This window comes from Microtus ochrogaster, unplaced genomic scaffold (assembly GCF_000317375.1).
Source record: "Microtus ochrogaster isolate Prairie Vole_2 unplaced genomic scaffold, MicOch1.0 UNK49, whole genome shotgun sequence".
Classification (NCBI taxonomy): Eukaryota; Metazoa; Chordata; class Mammalia; order Rodentia; family Cricetidae; genus Microtus; species Microtus ochrogaster.
Window position 1 is genome coordinate 925,464 of NW_004949147.1, and position 19,989 is coordinate 945,452.

Here is a 19,989-nt window from a genome sequence, read left to right on the forward strand (position 1 = left end):
GACTGGGGGTGACCTGGTACGTTCTGTGGAACAGACTGGGGGTGACCTGGTACGTTCTGTGGAACAGACTGGGGGTGACCTGGTACGTTCTGTGGGACAGACTCGGGGTGACCTGGTACATTCTGTGGGACAGACTCGGGGTGACCTGGTACATTCTGTTCTTGCCTCACAGTCAGAAGCTAGAGCCCTCTTATCCGGGTGGCTCCTTTCTTTACAGCTGCTGACTTAGGCTATCAGCAAGTCAGAACCACACCCTCCTTAGGAAATGGCTCAAGGAAGTGCTTATAACCTGACTCTGACCAATGAGACCAGAAGGAAGATTGGTTGGGAACTTAGTAGGAGGAGTTAGTTACTAGTTTCTCATAAAAACCTAGCTCTTTACTAGCCTTTGATCATCTCTGGGCCAGAAACCTGGGACACTTGCTGCCAGGAGCAGTTAGTAGCCCAAATGATCACTGCTAGGTGTCAGAGATCACGTCCTGAAGGGCTACCACAGGGTGGCATCTGATGCCGAGACTGTGATGTACGGCGGTAGAGAGGTCCATCTGAGTTGGGGTTTCTGTGGGGCTCATCACAGGCATCAGGTGCAATGATAAGGCTGGCCTCAGGGGGAGTTCTATCATAAAGACAGTGAAACTCTGAAGGAGACAGAAGGGACTCCTGGCCTGGGTTAACTCTTTTAGTCTAACCGCCTAGTCAGGTAGGAGTCAATAGGTCTGGAGGAACCATGTGGTTTGTTGAAGGTCACACACTAGCAAGCTACAGAGCTAGACTCCAACCCAGGTCTGCTGGGTCTAGCAACCACTCCCCAGGGGTAGTGGGAAACGCACAGCACTCCAAGATGTCAAAGAAGACCAGACGTGGAAATTACCTGGTTCAGTCCCGACTCCGTCAACTGTAAAGACCATGAAGCTCAGAAGGGACAGGTAGGGGACTGTGTACTCTCTAGGCTCAGAATTCATGACAGGGTCCCTCTTATTTCCCAGCCTGTCTCTCTCATTTTCCCTGTTGGCCCCTGGGCCTCTCTGCACAGGCTACATGTAGCTTTAGACCTTATCCAGCGGCCACCATACTGGGTAACCTTAAGCAAGTGTCTTGTTGCTGGGCTCTGGCCTTGAGTCCCACACATGGGAAAAGCACTGGAGAGCTCTGTCGGGAGGAGTGCCTCGCCCTTTTATGTGTAGTAGGCAGTGGAGACAGCCAGTGGTCAGGCCTGGAGAGGCTCACTCATTAAAGCAGGCAGTATCTCCTGCCCCTTGGGACAGCTGCCGATTGGTTCATAATTTTCTGTGCAAATGCAGGGCCATGTGTGAGGTGACTCTGGGGAAATCAGGCTGAGGATTGGTTTGATTTTGAAGCTGTCCCCATGATCCCCCCTTTATCCCACCCTTCCCTGCCTACCATCACTCCTGCCTGTGTCTGAACCTTCTTTAAATGTCTGCCTTTACATGAAAGCTAGGGCTCCAATCGAGTGTCTCATTCTAATTTTAGTGGACAGATGACAGGAGGGACTTCCAAGAACTCCCTGTCTTCCAAGCTTCCTCCATCATGTACAGCAAGCTCCGAGTGGCGTGCAGTCTACAGGAGGTCAATCTGGCCATTTCCTGGATCCAGCCATGACCTGTGTACCCTTCTCCAACATATTTAAGCAAATACCTTCCTGCCCATTCCCAGCACTCACGACATCTTGGGTTATACTATATACTATACAATATAGGTGTTTTCACTGCCCTGGACCAGCCCTTTCATAACAAAACATCAAGACCAATGGGCTGGTGAAATGACTCAGCACTAAAGAGACTTTCTGTTAAGGCTAGCCACCTGAGTGTGATCTCTGGAACCTATATAAAGCCAGTTCCACAAAGCTGTCCTCTGACCTCTATGTGTGTGTTGTGGTATGGTTGCCCCCTCATTATCAATACATTGATAATGAATTGAAAAGGAAAAAAAGCCTAGAAAGTGATGACTGAGTTGGCGTAGTGACACGTGCCTGTTTTACTAGGGCTGGGAGGGTAAAGCAGGCAGATGGAGAGACCCTGTCTCAAAAACAAGGTGAAGGGTCATGACTTGCCTTCCCTAACCATCCAGACATCGGCATTCCATTTCTCTCCTTAAAAAGGTATTATGGAGGCTGAGAAAATGACCAGTTCTCTGAAGACCTTGCTAAAGATCTGAGTTCTGTCCTCAGCACACATATGAAAAAGCTAGGCAAGGGGGTGAGCTCCTGGAATGCCAGCACAGAGAGGCAGAGACAGGTGGGTCCCTGGGACTTGCTGGCCAGTCAGTCAAGCTGAGTCAGTGAGCTCCAGAGTCACTGAGACAGTCTCAAAAAATAAGGGGAAGAAGGGCTCTCAAGAGAGTTCAGTGGGTAAAGGTGCTGGCTGCCAAGACAGATGACCTGAGTTCGATCCTTGGGACCCACCCATATGGTGGAAGGAGAGAACAGGGTCCTCCTGCATGTTGAACCCTTGACTTCCATACTTGTTCTGTGGCATGTGAACACACAACACACCCCAAATTTAAAACATATGAAAACAATCAAGTGAAAACACTGCACGTTGACCTCTGTTCCACACACACACACACACACACGCACACACACACGTGCACACACATGCATACACAAACATGCATGTTCACACATCATCCTAAGTGTTTCACACCCACAGACCACAAACCCTGCTCTCTCATCTCCCCAACCCTTGATAACACTATTGTGCCTTTTGTCCCTATGACTGTTGATTTGAGGTGCCCCCTGACAGGTAGAATCCATACTTTGTTCTTTGTGTCTCCTCTTTTCTGCTTTCATTAGCTCTGACAGTCCCCATTGGCTTGTTACTAGATTAGACATGATCTGGGTGAATGTTTAGTATCTCCAGGAGTCCCGAGGGCAGGTTCTGTGCAGCACACAGGAGCGGAACCTGGGCAGCAGTGAGATGCAGCGAATACTTCTCAGCATCAGCTGAGCTGCCTCCTGATGTCATGATGAAGGAATGTGTTGGTTACTCGCGAGGCCGCGCTTGGGAAGGAGCCATACCTGAGGATACCCGTTCTGGCTGACCCGAGGCACATCAAAGTTCATTGGTGATGAAATAGGGAAGGAGATCTGGGTGAGGGGCAGCCCCACAGAGGCAGGGTCCCGTCTGGTCTGGTTGGCCCTTGAGAGGCAAGGAGACAGGAGTTGGAGACTCTCTGACCTGTGGCCAGCCTGGCAGCTGGGACTCACATCCACTGGGTTAAGGTGAAGGGTGAGTGCAGTGGCCACCTTATTTAAGCCTTGTAACAAACAAGCTGGTGATCTCTGGCCCAAGCCTTGGGAAGGCTGATTTTGGTCTGGAGATGACAAGGGTAGCTCTTAGGCTCCCTCAGCAGTGACTTGAGATGACCTTGGCTATATCATAGCCAGTCAGCTTTACCATCTTTAAAGGGGGGCCTTACCTTCCCCACCTCATCTTTGAAAGTCTTTATCAGAATTGTTCCTGACCTGTGGGAATCCTGGCTTATGCTGATGGGGTGAAGAGCCTGTGGGGGAACGTGCACACAGGCCTGCAGTTTGGGTGCAGTGGGATGACGTTAGTGGTTATTCCTCCAGTAAGAAAGTGGGGCTTTTAGGGTCTAAACACTCAGAGCTGTAGGTAGTCAGGAAGTCAGCTTGGACAGTAGTGACAGGTGAAGGCTGACTCCAGGAGGGGTGCTGGCCCAGAGCACACACGTCGCCTGAAGAATGTTCCCCTCTTTGGGCTTCAGTGATCAAACTATCTGGATCCATTCCTGAGATTGTGACTCTAAGGGAGATCTGGGAACAGTGGAGACCACAGACTCCTCCAGGAGGCCGAGAGAAGACCCTCCCCGCAGGATTAAGGTTCCAAGATGGCCTTATGTCATCCACTGGGGACCAGCAGCAGCAGGATCCTGAATGAAGCCTTGAGCCTGACAGGGAAAGGGGACCATGGCGTGGTAAGCCTAGGATGGCAGGCTTGTTTGTTGTGGGGGCAGAGGTGCTCCTGGGCAGAAAAAGGGGCCTCTCTTGGGCTTCTTAATACCAGCTCCTTCCTGTTCTTTAGGCCCTATACACTCAAAAATCTTAGGAGAGATCCCCACTTTCCCCTTCCAGGGCTCGGGTCTTCTGGAAGAGAAAGGCAAAGTCTGCTACGGGAAGCTCACTAGAGCCTCAAGTCAAGGTGTGGGAACTTAGGGGAGGGGAAGTTTTCCCCATCCCAGCCCTCTGCCCTCCCCTCCCTCCTAACCTGTACCCACTTACTTAAACTCAGTATAGCTGGGAACCACCCGAGCAATCACCACCATAGGGCTGGGGTTGTTGACCAGGGGCTCATTGACTCCCTGAACCAAGACCTGTAGAAGAGAGGAGTAAACAGGTGAAGGCTTGTGACTTGTGCCCCCCACCACTTCCTTAGATCCTTTTGGCTCTCAGCTGAGCCTCAGTGAGCCTCTGATGTCAGCGCAGAGCCGCCGTCATGCCCTGGTGCTTGCAAGAACTCTGACAGGTATGCGGGCCGAAGGGGATGGTGCAGGTGTGTCTGGAGGGGATGGACAATTTACGCTTGCCGTGTGCTGACTCTGGCCAGGGGTGAATGAGACACTGGTACCCGGACACCTGCTCCTGATCGTCTGGCGAGTAGCTGAAGCAATTTCTTTTCCCACCGTGTCTCCTGGTCTATCATCAGTAACAGACGGGTGTTCCTGTGGCTGTAACTGTGACATATTCGGGAGGTAGGTCTGTACTGCAACAGGGGAGTGGGTGGATGGGCTGCTGGGGGCAGGGTAGCTCAGACTCTACTAGACAAGGCAGAGATTAAGGCAGGAGTGGGGCAGCTCGGCAGTCCTGGAGGTGTGGCCCCTTCCTGGATGAAACTTGGGGACAGCAAAGCCACCTTGACTTTACTTTTCCTTGTTCCATATGCTGGAGTAATTGGCTGTCTTAGAAAGGGGCAAGACAGAAGAAAGGGAAGAGATGCCTGCTGATTCCCAAGGGGTGGCTGTGGGAGAAGCAGAGATGTTGTACAGGATCTCTGGGCTCTTATATCAGACTCCTGTGGGTCTCAGTGTCCCCAGATGTGACATGGGACTCGAGATCAGTTATTGCTCTACCAGACTCATGGCACCCCATGGCAAGGGGTCAGATCAGATCTGCTGGGGTAGGAGAAGGCTAGTGTCAGAGTCCCGTGGGTCGCACAGAGACATCTGTGGCTTAGGGAGAGGCTCAGGAGTGCCTGCCTCAAGCATCTGTCATTCCTCCCGAAGCTGTCGCTGGGCTGAAAGTTGAGATATTATGGTTTGGCTCGTGCTCGGTCTGCCCAGTGGCTGAGGGTGACTGATGGTGTATAAATAGCTGTTGGAGGATGAGTGGGTGAAAGAGGCTGTGAACACTCAAGCAGTAGACCAGCCGAGTTCAGGAAGGGCCAGGGAGATGGCAGGCTTTGTCTGGCAGTCATAAGCCCTAGGTCATGGGTCCTTACCCCAACAGGAGAGAACAGACCTGAACACAGCCAGGGACTGGACCAGGATATGGAAGATGGGCTTTTCCTTGCTCCTGGGAGTGCAAAATCCAAGGGAGCCTATTGTTGCTCCCTGAAATACACAGGCACATGAGAAACACAGCTGCCACTCGGCCCCTTTTTCCTCCATCCAAGGGCAGTAGAGGAAGGAGAGACCAGGGCACTTTTGTCCCAATCAGGGATAGTCTTCACAAATTCTGGCTATTTTGTTGTTTATATTTTAATTATTTTTTCTGTCAATTATGTTTTATTTTTTTTAATTTATTTATTTAAGGATTTCTGCCTCCTCCCCACCACCGCCTCCCATTTCCCTCCTCCCCCGATCAAGTCCCTCTCCCTCATCAGCTTGAAGAGCAATCAGGGTTCCCTGACCTGTGGGAAGTCCAAGGACCGCCCACCTCCATCAAAATTATTCTTATTGTGTGTATGGTATGTTTGTCTGTGGGAGGGGTGCTTGTGCATGGTGCATGCATGTATGCATGTGTATATTTGTGTGAGTGTAGGCCACAGGACAACCTTATGGAGTCAGTTCTCTGTATATTTCAGGGATTGAACTTAGGTCATCAGGTTTGCATGTGAACACTTTACCCACTGAGCCGTCTCGCTGGCTAATTTGGAAAGGTCTCATCGCTTTTGTCCTTGTTGATTTCTTCCCTAGACACCTCTGATCCATACTCTAAGGCCAATTGGAGGCAATCAAGGGCTCCACCTGTCCCCACAGTCCCCCCAGTGCTGGTACCTCCAGAGCGGTATGGTCACAGCCAATGTAGCGGGGTAGCAAGTTGCCCTTCCGAACCACGGTGGCATAGAGGCGGGTCTTGGCAGTGTCTTCATCAGCATTCTCAGACTGCGTGGGGTGAAGACAGGATGGAGACAGAAGAAACATAGGAAGGAGCATGTCTAAGGGGCAGAACCTGGTCATAAATCCAGCCCTGTGCGGACACTTGCTTATCATTGCACCACTGGGACTCCAGCTGTAATTAAAGCTCATGGTCCCTGGGAGCCCTTCCAAGAAGATCGGCCAATAAATCTCCCCTTTTCCGTTTGAATATTTCATTGCCCTCGCAGACACTACTGCTGCCTGCTCTCTGGGTGAAAATGTGATAAGGAGGCCTGCGATGTAGGTGGACAGAGGGCTGGGGGGACTAGGGACTGGCAGAGACAGATCTAGGGCTACCTCCAGGGTCTCTTGGGGAAGAGGTTTGCTTTCCTGCCTGCCCTGGTTCCCCTTCTGTAGTCCTGGAACCCAGGGAAGATAAAGATCTCTGGCATCATAGTGGAAGAGTTGCTTGGCAGAAAGGTGAGTGCCAAGGCCTGGGGGAAGGAGAAAGGATGGGAACTACCTATGCTGAGTTCTTCCCATGTGCTGGCACTTCACCCATTACCACACCAGAGCCTGTCCAGAGGTGCCATGTCTTGCCTTCGCTATGGAGTAATGGAGGACTGGAGTAAAGTGGCCTCCTATGGGTATACAGCTAGGGAGTGGCAGACCTGGGAAGGAACCCAGACAATCTTATCTCCTACATTCCTCTCCTTTGAAAGGAAAAGTTCTGGAGTGCTTGTTGGAGGAGAGCAAGGTGATGCTTCTACTCCTTTGTGGTCCAGGACCAGGCACTCAGTAGGTGCTTAATAAATGCTTGATCAATGAGAGTGGATCTTCCCCTTCACCAATCAGCAGTAAGGAGTCTAGTCCAAGGTTGAGAGGCTGGAATTTCTACTCCAGGTTGGTATTCAGTTGTCCCCCTGACAGGGTTCATTCTGGAGAATGTTTTGCCTACCAAATTTATACTCCACATCTCTGGCTTGGGAGGAGCATGGCCTGGGCCCACCCTCCACTCTATTCTCAGAGAACATTTGGGAACACCAAAGCACTTCCCCATCAGATCTCCCCTAGCCAGGCAGAGGTTAGGCTGAGCCCGGGGCTTGCTTAGGCTTACCTTCTTAAACTCAAAGTGGTATGGGTGGAAGACACGTAGGTATTTAATGGGGATTGTATAGGACACCAGCTCCTCTTTCTTGTTGTTGTCCATCACCTTGAGGATGACATCTGGAGAGAGTGGAGGGTAGGGAAAGAGCTTTCCCAGTGACGGGAGACAGCGAGAGGCAAGGGACATTGTGGAGACAGACAGATGTTGGAACACATGGAGGAATGTAGGCCTTTCCTTGGGTAACTCTTTTCATAGAAGTAAACACTCCCTTCTGGAGCAGGGAGGGAGGCTCAGAAAACTCAGGAAAACCATGAAGTGGAAAGGCTCAGAAAATTACAAAATTCACAACCCCCCTCCCGATGATAATAGCAGTCAACAATTACTGGTAAAAGGGGATTCTCTGGTGGAGCTGCCTGCAAGCTGTGCCAGAATCTACACCACACACACACACACACACACACACACACACACACACACGCTGCTTTTGTGAGTTGCCTCCCCAGCTGAGGGTGAGCTTTCCAGTGATTTTGCTGCCTCCGGGCCCCCATGCTCCTGTGACTGTACTGGCTGGATTTTGTCAAGTAGGCACAAACTAGAGTCATGTGGGAAGAAGGACCACCAAGTGGGGAATTGACTCCATCAGACTGAATTGTAGGCATGTCTTTGGGCCATTTTCTTAATTACTAATTGAAGCAGAGGGCCCAGTCCACTGTGGGCGGTACCATCCTTAGTCAGACGGGCCCGGTCTGTATAAGAAAAGTAGTGGGCAAGCCAGTAAACAGAATTCTTCTGTTAATTTTTGCTCTAAGCTACTTCCTGCCTTGGTTTCCCCTGATGGACTATATAACCTGTAAGTCAAATAAACCCTTTCTTCCCCAAGTTGTTTTTGGTCAATGTTTTATCACAGTGATGGGGAAGGAGACTAATATAGTAGATCCTTCCTTGAAGTAACCTAAATAAATTTTCTGGTCCATCAAGCTAGACTTGAGAGGAATCATTAGTTTGTCGTGGTACACCACATGGGATAAACACATTTGTTTTCCTGGGGAAAGTCACATGACACTGGACATGTGGGAAACATACATGTGTATAAAAACCCCCAGGCACTATTTGCATTTCTATCCAGGGCAAAGCTGTAAAGTTGAAGCCTGGATTGCCTTGGAGATCCCAAGATGTTGGAGATGCCAGAGCTGTGGGATACCTGTTGAGGAAAACTGCTAATAGGGAGTGGAACCAGCCAGAGAGAGAGACAGAGAGAGAGACAGAAACAGAGAGACAGAGAATGGAGTTGAGATCTGAAGAGCGCTTTGACATCAGACATGGAGAAGCAGAGTTTGGAATTTGTCCAGCTGGTGTTCAGTCTTGCTTTGGTCTAGTATTTCCTCACTATGGTCCTTTCCTATGTTTTAGAATGGTAATGTATATCTTGTGCCATTATATGTTGGAAGTTTGTGATCTGTTTTTTTATCTTGATTTTATAGGTGATTACAGTTAAGAAATTGCATGAGTCTCAGAAGAGACTTTGAACTTTGGACATTAAAACATTGTTGAGACTGTGATAGACTATAGGTACTTTTGAAGTTGGACTAAATGCATTTGCATCATGATATTGTTACAAGCTTATGGGGATCAGTGAGTAGAACTTGGTAGTTTGAATGTAATCACCCCCATAAGCTCATAGGGAGTGGCCTACTAGGAGGTGTGGCTTTGTTGGAGGAGGTGTGGCTTTGTTGGAGTAGGTTTGGCCTTAGAGGAAGTCTGTCACTGTAGAGGCAGGTTCTGAGGTCTCATATATGTTCAAGCCATGCCCACTGTCTCAGTTCACTTCCTGTTGCCTTTGGATCAAGATAAAGAATTCTCAGCTCCTTCTCCAGCACCATGTCTGCCTGTATGCCACCATCTCCCACCATGATGATAATGGACTAAACTTCTAAAACTGCAGCAAGCCACCCCAATTAAATGTTTTCCTCTTTAAGAGTTTCCATGGTCACAGTGTCTCTTCACAGCAATAGAAACTCTAAGTCATGGAGTTACAGACAGATGTGAGCTGCCATGTGCCTTCTGGGAACTGAGTCTAGGTACTCTGCAATAGCAACAAGTGCTTTTAAACACTAAGCCATTTTTTTCCAGCTCTGCTCCAAAGAAATTAGAATGAAGATCAGCACACCATTTAGTAAACATTTCCCAGAGACAACATTGTCTCCTAAAATCAGGACAAACTTTAAGGAGAAAGCCAGCATCCTGGAAATGATCACGGCACCCACTCATGAGCACCTGCTGTGTTCCAGGCACAATGCTAAAAATTCCCCAGATAGAATTCCTATGAATTCTTATAACAAGTACCATCACCTTTCTCTCTAAAATATGAGCAGTGGCATTCAAAGGGGGCATGGAACTGGACCAACATCCCACAGCTGGAAAATGGTGGCAAGGAGGCTAGATTATTCATTTTCCCCATTCTTGGAAATCTGTGATTTTTTTTAGAAGAAGAGGTGAGGAATGAGGAAAGAGGAGAAGGATAAAGGGTTGGGGGAGAGAAGATGGAGCTGGAAGAAGGAAAATCTAAAGAGATACAGAGAAAAATGGGCAAGAAAGGACAAGGAGTTTGTTTGAGGGGTGCCCTTCCTTAGAGGACGTTTGAGTGCCATGAACAGCTGCTGCCCCAGGCCTGTGCACCTCTCCCACCTGCAGTGGGGTGACAAGAGGGTAGGAAGCTATTCTTTCTAAGTCTTCCTTACAGGTACCCTGAACGCACAGAGAGGGGAAGCCACTTGCCAAGAGTGGGCTGCATGGGATCTAAATCCAGAAAGAAAGTCTGGGTTCTTTTACTAAGGTGCTAATTTACTTTCTGGCCTCTAGGAAGTCATTTATCCCCTCTGGGCTTCTGTATAACATTAATACTTTAAATAACCAAACAGAAAAGAAAGAAATCTTATCCAATTTCTAAGATTTCTGAGGAAGGACTTATGAATGAGGACCGCCTATCCCTCACCCTGGCTCTCACCAGTTTACCCTTGTTAACCATCTGCAGCTCTCCACACAATCACCCAGCCCTGAACAGATCTGAGGAGAATCTGCAGTCTCAGCCAAGGTCCGACAACACTAGCCAAGGAAGCTGTAAACACATACCCACTCCCCACGGACTCTGAGTCCCCCAAACCAATTGGAATTTATGAGACCCTATATCTCTGCCTGTTTTGGGACACCCTGTTTTTGTAAGAAACTGGGCCTGAGCTGTAACTGGGGGGATGGACAACCATTCCTTCCATGCTCATGTCTTCTTGTTTCAAACAGGCTTCATCAGCTTCCTGTTTGGGCACTGAGCCCTTCTGCTTCCCACCACTCCTTTTGTGTGGCCAACAAGCCATTTTGGTTACCTGCCCACTTTGGCCTTGATCCAGGGTCTAAAACCCCCCTTTGCTTTTCATCAACATGTCCTCAAGCCTCCTCTCCCACCCAATCCTCTTGGCCTGGCCCCCAATTCCCTACCTCCGCTGTAGATATCACCACAGCAACCGGTTCCAACTGGGTTCCAACAAGCGACTTCAGTCTGCAAAGAGGTGCCTGCCAATATTGTCTGATTCGTGTGGCCTCCTTACCCTCCTGGCCCTCCTGTCTCTCCTGCAATTAGTCCTGCTTCTGGCTACACAAAAGACTCAAGACCACTGACCTTGTCACGTCCTCCCTCATTTTATTCCAGCTGTGCATGGCAGAAGGCAGGGCCACCTACCATCCCTACTAGCTTCCTTACACACACACACACACACACACACACACACACACACACACACACACACAGACAGAGAGAGAGAGAGAGAGAGAGAGAGAGAGAGAGAGAGAGAGAGAGAGAGAGCGCTCATGGGGTAGGGAGACTACAGCACAGACAACAGTATTATGCAATGGCATTCTCAGAAACACACAAGCCAGCACACAGGTCCTCGCAAAGTGTGAGTGTACAAGCACACATGTGTATCTGTGAAATCCCAGGGCTGTTTTTGCTTCTGTTCCATACCTTCTCAAACCATCCCCACTGCTCCACTTCCCCCTTTACAGAAAGGAAACTGTTCCCCTGCCTGCCTGCAGCTAGCTTCTCCTTGTGGGTGGGAGTCCACTGCATTACCTCTTTCCCTCCCATGGTCTCATGATAGTCAACTCTTGGTTCTGGGAGGTGAACAAGGACAGTAAAGCCTGCTGTCTCTTCTAGAGCCATCTGCAAGAAGTAAGGCTGCTGATCTGACTAGCTGTGTCCAGGGATGTGGCAAGGGACCTCTGCTCTGTGCTGTTAGTGCTCCCAGGCTTCCCAGAGTCAGTGCTCCCAGGCTGCCCAGCACCATTGCGCCCAGGCTGCCCAGAGCCTGTGTGCCCAGGCTGCCAGCGCCAGTGCTCCCCAGCTGCTCAGCGCCAGTGCTCCCAGGCTGCCCAGTGCCAGTGTTTCCAATCAGTTCTGGCATCAGCAGTCAGTACTTCGATATGCCCAGCCTAACCTCTCACTTGAGGGTAGACATTAGATGGTCTCACAGTGAGAAACAACAGGGCATACTTGCGAGCGTCAGGTCTAGGACCAAGGGAAACAAGCTGGGGATAAAGATCCACTCAGGACTTGTGTTATTTAAATTCCCTAAGCCTTAGTGTTCTCTTCTAAGTAGCATAGCTCCTCTTAGGAGGTGGTGACTCTAATGATGGATGCGTGGGGACATGCTACAAAACTATAAAGTGGCGTTTCCATGGGACATGGCAGTAATAACAACCATGAAAATAATAACAACCGCCATAAAAAACGATAAGCTCACACTGTCTGGAAAATTCATTTATGTGGAACAACTCATTTTTCCAGCAGGCTGGGGGTGATGAGGCGTGATGGGATTATGATTGTCTTTTTCAAATGCTTTTATCGGAGCCCAGGGAGGTGCTCAGGTGATCTCCAGCTGTGTTGGGAGGAGCTTGCTTTTGCCTTCCAAGGGGGTAGAGCTGTGTTCACTGCCCCTCCCACATGCTAGCCCCCAGCCCCAAGCCCCCAGCCTCACCTTCTTGTCCTGCATCCTCTGCCTGGATCTCCACTTTCACTGTGTCCCCCCAGATGGGTGTTCTGGTGGGTTCTGAGGCCACAGAGGTCGCTGCTTTGGGGCTGTGAACGGTGGCTTCCTCTGATGTGGTTTTTCTGGAGAGGAGGGGTGCTTGAGTTAGCCCTTCCTGGGCTCCACTGGGCAGAGGGTAGACAGAGAGTGGGCAGCTCTCCCCATGTAGACCCACATGCCATCCTGGGCTCAATGATTCTCCCCTCAGCTGTTCTGTTTGGTGACCACCGCATCTTTCTGACCACTACGGAGGCCTTTACTTAAGGTGCAGGAGCCGGAAGTTCAAAGTGAAAGCAGGGCAGTTGCCACGCCTATCCGATTTCCTTCCCCTTGCCAAAGAGGGATCCTGGCAGATACATCTCTGCCGGGACCCCATCTGGACCCTCTTCTCTGGAGGTCTGTTCCATGGGAGGTTGCTTCTGGATAACAGTTGGCCCTGTGCCACGCCCCTAAGCTGCTCTTTCCTGGCTTTCATTTCTTCTAAGTGTGTGGCCCAGAGTCGCAGGCTGGCCCAGATGCCTCAGCTCTGAGCCCTTTCAGGGTGGTATACTATTTCCCTCCCCACTGTGTTCAGAACCCTGGGGTGGACACAGGGTGCTGGGCACAGGGCAGAAGAGGAAGCTTCCTGGCCCTTGAGCTCTCAGGCTCTCAGGGCAGGCTTGCAGGTGAGGCAGGAGCAGGGGTTCTCTGCAGCTCAGTGCAGCCCATGGGTGCAGGAGATGAGTAGCCTGAGATCCAGGGCCATTAAACAGCTCAAGGAAAGAGTTAATATCCTTGTGTTGTATCAGGCTCTAAATGGTGCTGCTGCAGGGATGAGCAGTCCCTGGCCCAGCCTGTAGGAGGGGAGCTACACCACACACCCAGCAGAGGAGGTCTGGTGCATCCCTCTCTGTTCCTTTGCCCTGTCTCTGTCATCATGGCTGACTGAGGGGTGCCACATGAGCTCTTCCTGCCATTCTGCACTTCTGTCCTCTCTCTTGATAGCTGCACCTGCAAAGCCAGAGACTAGAGTGCTCACAGGCTTTGCCACCAGCCCGCTACACCGATATAAATGCAGAGACACCTCGGCCTCCCGCACTGGGACTCTGTACCCCTGACAGAGGCAGAGGAAGACAGCACAGCGGTCGTGGAAATGTGGGTGCACTGAGGACACGCAGGAAGGCAGGCAGGCCCTCCTACAAGCCACATGTCACACACCTGCTCCCACACTGGTTCATCTCTGGGGGGCTCTTAGGGATTTTCAAGTGAATCCATGTGTAGGAAAATACAAAACCAAGGGTGTGAGAATGGCAGCAACAGGTCTGAGATCAGACCCCGTGACCTGTTCCTTGACAGCCCGTCTTCCCCCTCCAGCTCCTGTCCTCTCCTCCTCCATCCAAGCTCAAGGGATTTTGCAGGAACAAGTCAGATGTTAAAAGATGGGGGAAGTTAGACAGAGCTTTCCCTTAGGACCACAAAGAGTTAAGTCTCCTCAGCCTAACTAAGAGGTGGTCAGGGTAGGTGAGTGAGATGAAGGGAAGAGGGGAGGAAGGCCCAGGGGAGAGGGTGGGGGGCGGAGGAGGAAGCTTTTAGCAGGTGGGGGAGTCTGTCAGGGTAATGGCTTTTCCTGGCACAGCTGACTGACTCCTTTGGGCCTTGAGGAGAATCTAGAACTGGAGCTGGGGGTGGGGAGAGTGCTGTGATTTTTTCCAGAATGGACCAGTTGACTCCCGACTCCCAGTACAACCTCAGGACCCCGAGTCCCTCTCTAAGACCTACATCCCTGTCAGCTGTCTACAAGGCTAGGATTCCTCTCTCACTGTCTCCAAAGGCCTGCCCTTGCTAAACAGCCCAGCGGCAGCAGTTGGGGGTAGATGAACCGGGGCCTCTTTTCTCAGTGCTCAGACCTAGTTCAGTCTCAGCAGGAAGAGACTGGGGTCGGGTGTAGAAGAGGGGTGCACCTTGTGTCCCAAACTCCTCCCCAGGGTACAAGAGGAGCGTGTCTGACAAACTCCAGGCCTGAAGTTCCCAACCCAGCATGGTGTGAGGGGCCAAACTCAAGCACAGCTGTGTGTGGGAGGGAATGAGAAGCATCTTGCTTTTTGGTTTTTCCTTCAAGGTCATGACTAAGGGAAAATGCAGTGCCTGCTTCCTGCGGGCTACTCTGGGGAATGGAGATGTGGAAAATCAACAGACGTGGATGGAGGCTGAGGGAGCATGCACACCCCACACCTCCATACCCCTAGCCAGAGAGAGGGAGAGAGAGAGAGAGAGAGAGCGAGAGCGCTGTATGTTTGCACATGCACATTGGTTCAGTCTGTGTGCCTCATACATTCTTTCCCCCGCCCCCCTGATGTGTGTATGTGCATGTGTGTGCATGTATGAATGAGTATGTTCACGCATATGGAGGCTGGAAGTTGACTGTAGGTATCTTCCTCTATCTCTCTCCATATTTTTTGAGACAGGATCTCTCAGAAAAGATTTGGCTGGACTAGCTGGCCAACAAGGCCCAGGCATCCTCTCGTCTCTGCACCCCAGCACTGCGGTTACAGGCAGCTTGGATTTTGACATGGGTACTGGAGATGGATCTGAACTCAGATCCACAGGCTTGCTCAGCTTGCTGACTGAGCCATCTCTCCGGTGCCCCTTCACCCTCTCCATCCCTGTCCTTACTTTCCTGGCTGTCTGCTACCCTCCAGCTGCCTCTGTTGTCTTCTAGTTCCATCTGAACCTGTCTCCCCCATTTGCCCCACAGGCCTTTGGGACTCCTTGTCCTTTTATTTTTTTTTTATTTTTATTTTTATTTTTTTTTATTTATTTTTTTTTTTTTTTGGTTTTTCGAGACAGGGTTTCTCTGTGGTTTTGGAGCCTGTCCCGGAACTAGCTCTTGTAGACCAGGCTGGACTCGAACTCCCAGAGATCCGCCTGCCTCTGCCTCCCGAGTGCTGGGATTAAAGGCGTGCGCCACCACCGCCCGGCTTTCCTTGTCCTTTTAGAACTTCAAAGCGAACTGCACAGTGGGCCTGTCTTATCCTCAGTGCTAATCCCACGACAGCCCACCAGGAGAGCAGAGCAAAGGGAAGGGCCCAATTTATTCTGTTCTGGTTGCTGAAGTCCTAGGGAGTTCTTAGTGGGATGAATAGGGCCAAAGTCATGTGCCCAGAAACACAAGGAAGGAAGCCTTCAAAAGCAGGCACTGGGGAGAATGAACAAAGGACAAGCTGGCATGGCAGAGAAAAGGTCCTGCTAGCATTCAGAGTGGTCCACTCTGACTCCGTTGATGGCTTTCCTGGAGAACCTAGAGGGAGGTGGGAAGACAGGTTCACACTAGGTGTCCTTGAGGTCAACTGCCAGGTGTGTGACTGGGTGGGCCCGACTATCTTGAGAAGATCAGGAAACCGCCGCACCCCACCCTGCCACTCACTAGCCTTCTTCAAGTCAGGCCCTGAGCCAAGGATACCTGGTTCCTTATCTTCTAGGAGGCAAGTGGCAGCCAGACTCCCAGGCCTCAAGTCTACCTTCCTCCTGGAGGGCACTTGGCAGCCTGAAGCCCTCTCCTGCAGGTCAATCTTCTGCAACAGAGGTAGGAGCTCCTGAGCTAGCCTCTACAGTGTGGGTCAATGGTTGCGTCCCTATCTCTGAGGTTATCTACCGTGGCTAGCAAGGGAAGGTGTCTGGAGAAGGCAGGGATCACAGAGATGTCTCCAGAAAGAGAACCCTTTCCACAGGGAATGCTTGCAGACTTGGAGGAGGTCGGGAACTGGCTCACAGCAAGTCACAGTTGGAGCAGGATTGAACAGTCAGGCTTCTGGGCCTCCTGAGTGAGTCCTTTCTGGAGTTTTCTTTATTCCAGGCCCACCTTCAGGGTCCTCTGAGATCACATAAAGGAAGGGAAAGAACTGATTCCTGTGGCCTTGGCTAAGCCACGTGGAACTGCTGGACAAGCAGCTGTGCCCCGGGAGGAGAGGGGCTGACCTGAGGCGGGTAGAATCCCATCCAAAGCCCCTCTCCTCCCTCTCTCATTCCAGACCCAGCCCAACAGTCAAACCCCACCTCAATAATCCCTCCTCTGGCTCCAGCGCTCTTCAAGTCCTTATAGGCTAAGCAGAGTCTGTCATGTGGGCCATGAATGGAACTGTTATTGTATGCAGAGTGAAGGGCTCTCATCCCAGTTTCATTGATTAATTACAGACTAATGAACCGTCACTAATTGTTGATGGTATTACAAGGCACCTGGTGGGCCTCGTGCTGTCTTGTCTTTGTCAACTTGACATAAACTTCGACATACTTGGCAAGAGGGAATCTCAATTGAGGAATCAATCTCCTGCATGAGGAATCTCCTGCATCAGACCGCTCTATGGAGCACTTTCTTGATGTAGGAGCACTTTCTGATGTAGGAGGGCCCCGCCCATTGTGGGCGGTGTCATCCTCCGGCGGGAGGGCCTGGACTGCAAGTAAGAGAAGGCAAGCCAGTGAGAAACATTCTTCCTTGGGTTTCTGCCTCAGCACCATCTTGAGTTCCTGTTTTGGCTTCCCTCCTGATGGACTGTAACCTTTAAGCTGAAATAAACCTTTTCTTTCCCAAGCTGCCTTTGCTCACGGTGTTTATGGCAACATGGAAGCAAACTAGGAGAGCCTTCCTCCCCAGAAGAGCTGACTCTGAAGGCAGGAGGTATAAGCTGACATCAGGGATCCCCTACCAACCAGAAACTAACTCTGCCATCTATAGGAAGGGCCTTAGCTTTGGAAACAGAAAGGAAATCTGGTTAAGCCAAAATTCTTTAAAGTTCAGGCTGGGTGTGCTGGTGCACACCACTTGGAGAGAAGATTACCTTAAGTTTGAGGCCAGCCTGGTCTACATAGCAAGTTCTAGGCTACCCAGGGCTCTATACTAAGACCACCATCTTAAAAAGCCAAAACCAAAATGAGACTTTGACTCTCCTCCTCATCCCTGTCCATTTCAGCTGTTCTCAGAGGAATCATTCATGGTCGTGGGGACGCCATCCATTCTCGGAACTCAGTCCTCTGGATGGATCTTCCCATATGATTCAAGAGGGAACTGTGATCCTCAGAACACAATGGCTGGGGTAAACTTAAGAGTCAATCTTGTATACTGGGCATTGTCAGATCATCTCCTGGAAGGGGGATTTCCCTGTTTCCCAAAGATGGTCTCCGAGGCTGGGGACAGCACTGGGCCAAAGATAGCATGCTGCCTGCCTCACCTGTAAGCCTCAGGGGCATCTATCCTGGGTCTTTATTGGTGAGGCTCTCAGAAGTCACCTTCTTAGGATAGGAAGTCACCAAACTCCTGTGGGGGCAGATGACAGTTCCCAGGTCTGAGTGAGACAACTTTAGAAGGTCTCATGTCTTGAGAGATTCTCAACACATCAGTCAGTGACCATCCTCTCGTCTAGCATCCCCTTGCCTCTGTAAGCAGGGACCCAGGCCAGACACTGGGGTGAACTTCCCAGCCTCAGAGTTCTTCCTGAACGTTCAGATTTATTATTCCTAGTTCTGAGGTCTGGGCTATCTCCTTGCCTGAATGCTGGGGACTAAAGACTGTGGACAGAGGACAAAGGAGTGGGGCTGGTGTCACCTTACCATCTCCTTCCTCCCATGTACATTACTGACTTCAGGAGTGGGGACTTGACTGGCCATGTCAGGTGTTCATATCTTTTTTTTTTTTTTGGTTTTTCGAGACAGGGTTTCTCTGTGGCTTTGGAGCCTGTCCTGGAACTAGCTCTGTAGACCAGGCTGGTCTCGAACTCACAGAGATCCGCCTGCCTCTGCCTCCCGAGTGCTGGGATTAAAAGCGTGTGCCACCATCGCCCGGCAGGTGTTCATATCTTATGTCCCAGTCTTGGCCAGTGGGTCCCAACTTAGTGTGAATGAGGACAAGGGATGGTGGTGGAAAGGCCCATGGAGGTAGCTCCTTTCCTAAAGCTGTGCTGGGCACCCTTGGCTCAGAGGCTGGAACCCTGCCTGTATTGCATCGGCTCCTAGTTCTGCCCTGGGAGCAGAAGGCAAGCTCAGATTCCAACGGCTGTCCCAGTGGACTAGCCTTAAAGATGGCAGAAGTAAAGCCTGGCTATAGGATCTCTTCAAGGGTCCAGCCCAGATCCTAGCCTCTCTGTTACCACAGGGCCTCATAGCTGGGTCTTGGCTCTATTTTTGCTGGGCACACAGACCAACCTCTGAGTTCCCAGCCACAGTTCTGAGCTAGTTTTTGGATCAAATTCCTCCAACACCTTCACAGCACCCAGAGGGCTGTCCATTGGGTCTCAAGATGCCTGGGAAGATGGGGTCACATCTGCCTGCTCCCCTCTTAGCCCCCTTCTTGTGGGAATAGGAGAGGAATTCTACCCTTTATCCTTTCCAGAGATAAACCCCACAGCTTTCTGAGGATGCCACTGGTGCCACTGGAGGCCAGGGAGGTGGACTGGGGTTCCGGTGCAGAGCTCTACATCTGAGTCCTGGTCCTGGGTCCACTGCCGTGGATCCAGACTTGTTCCTTAAACACTCCCTCCACTAGTGGTGCCCTGTAGTTAATGGCACCAAATGGGGTGAAGTGGCTCTGTCCATTCCCAGGGCTGAGGAGCGAGCTGGACCCAGGGCTTCTGGGGCTTTCACAGTGCAGTGTGAAGGTGCTGGGTCGGAAGAGGCTCCGAGGAGAGAAGGGGTGCGTAGAACAGGCCACAGTGGAGCCTGAAGCAGTATTTGCGGGTGTGGAGACTAGCAATAGCTGAGGCGGGGAAGAGAAATCCTGGAAATGAGAAAAAGGGAGGCCGCAAGAAAAGACAATGCCCGCTCCCACAAGGGACAGTGCCAGGGGAAGTCACTCTCCTGGCAGGAGACCACCAGCCCACAAAGCTGGATGTGGCATTAAGTCTGAGATGAGTGCGTGGGCAGGGGGGATCTAAAGGGACTGCTGTAGATTCTAGCTGACCAAGTTTGGCCTGCATTGCACACTCTGGGTTTCACACAGAAATCTAGATTTCAATACAGTGGAGACAAACCCCAGTTTCCCCAAATCAGAAATCAGTAGGCGGTTGTTCGGGTGGGGGGGGGGTGCTCCGAGGGAGCCAGGGCCCTTGGCTTTGCCAGGCTCTGCTACACCCTATGACATCAGCAATGACAGCAATGACCTCAGGATTATGTCACAGGTCTGGCCCTGAAGGGGTTGACTTTGGAATTTTTAGTGAAGCCCCTTCTGAGGGAAGCTGTGTGACTGGGTGGAGAGTGTCACACACAGGGAAGAGGCAAGGACAGGTGGAGCTCTTAACAAAGTTAAGAGGGAAGCCCAAACTCCCAGCTGCCCATGGTGTCTGGGGAGGGAGTAGCCCGGTAGGCACTCCGCACAGGCTCAGTAAGAAGCTCTGGAGCCTAGGCATCCGTGCCCCATGGACTCCAGAAAGAGCTCTCCCTGCCCTGCTCCTGGCCCTCTCCCCAAGCATGCTTGCTTCTCTTGGGCAGCATTGCCCTCCAGGCTGA

At 51.0% G+C, this 19,989-nt stretch overlaps 1 protein-coding gene across 1 annotated transcript in view; it reads right to left on the reverse strand.

Moving 5' to 3' along the window:
- Positions 1-19,989, reverse strand: part of Ccdc33 (coiled-coil domain containing 33) — a 100,686-nt gene that overhangs the window by 52,485 nt on the left and 28,212 nt on the right. The window contains 5 exon segments of the mRNA XM_026777203.1: positions 3,038-3,158; positions 4,262-4,353; positions 6,256-6,363; positions 7,454-7,563; positions 12,469-12,602. Of these exon segments, the coding sequence (XP_026633004.1) occupies positions 3,038-3,158; positions 4,262-4,353; positions 6,256-6,363; positions 7,454-7,563; positions 12,469-12,602 (565 nt within the window).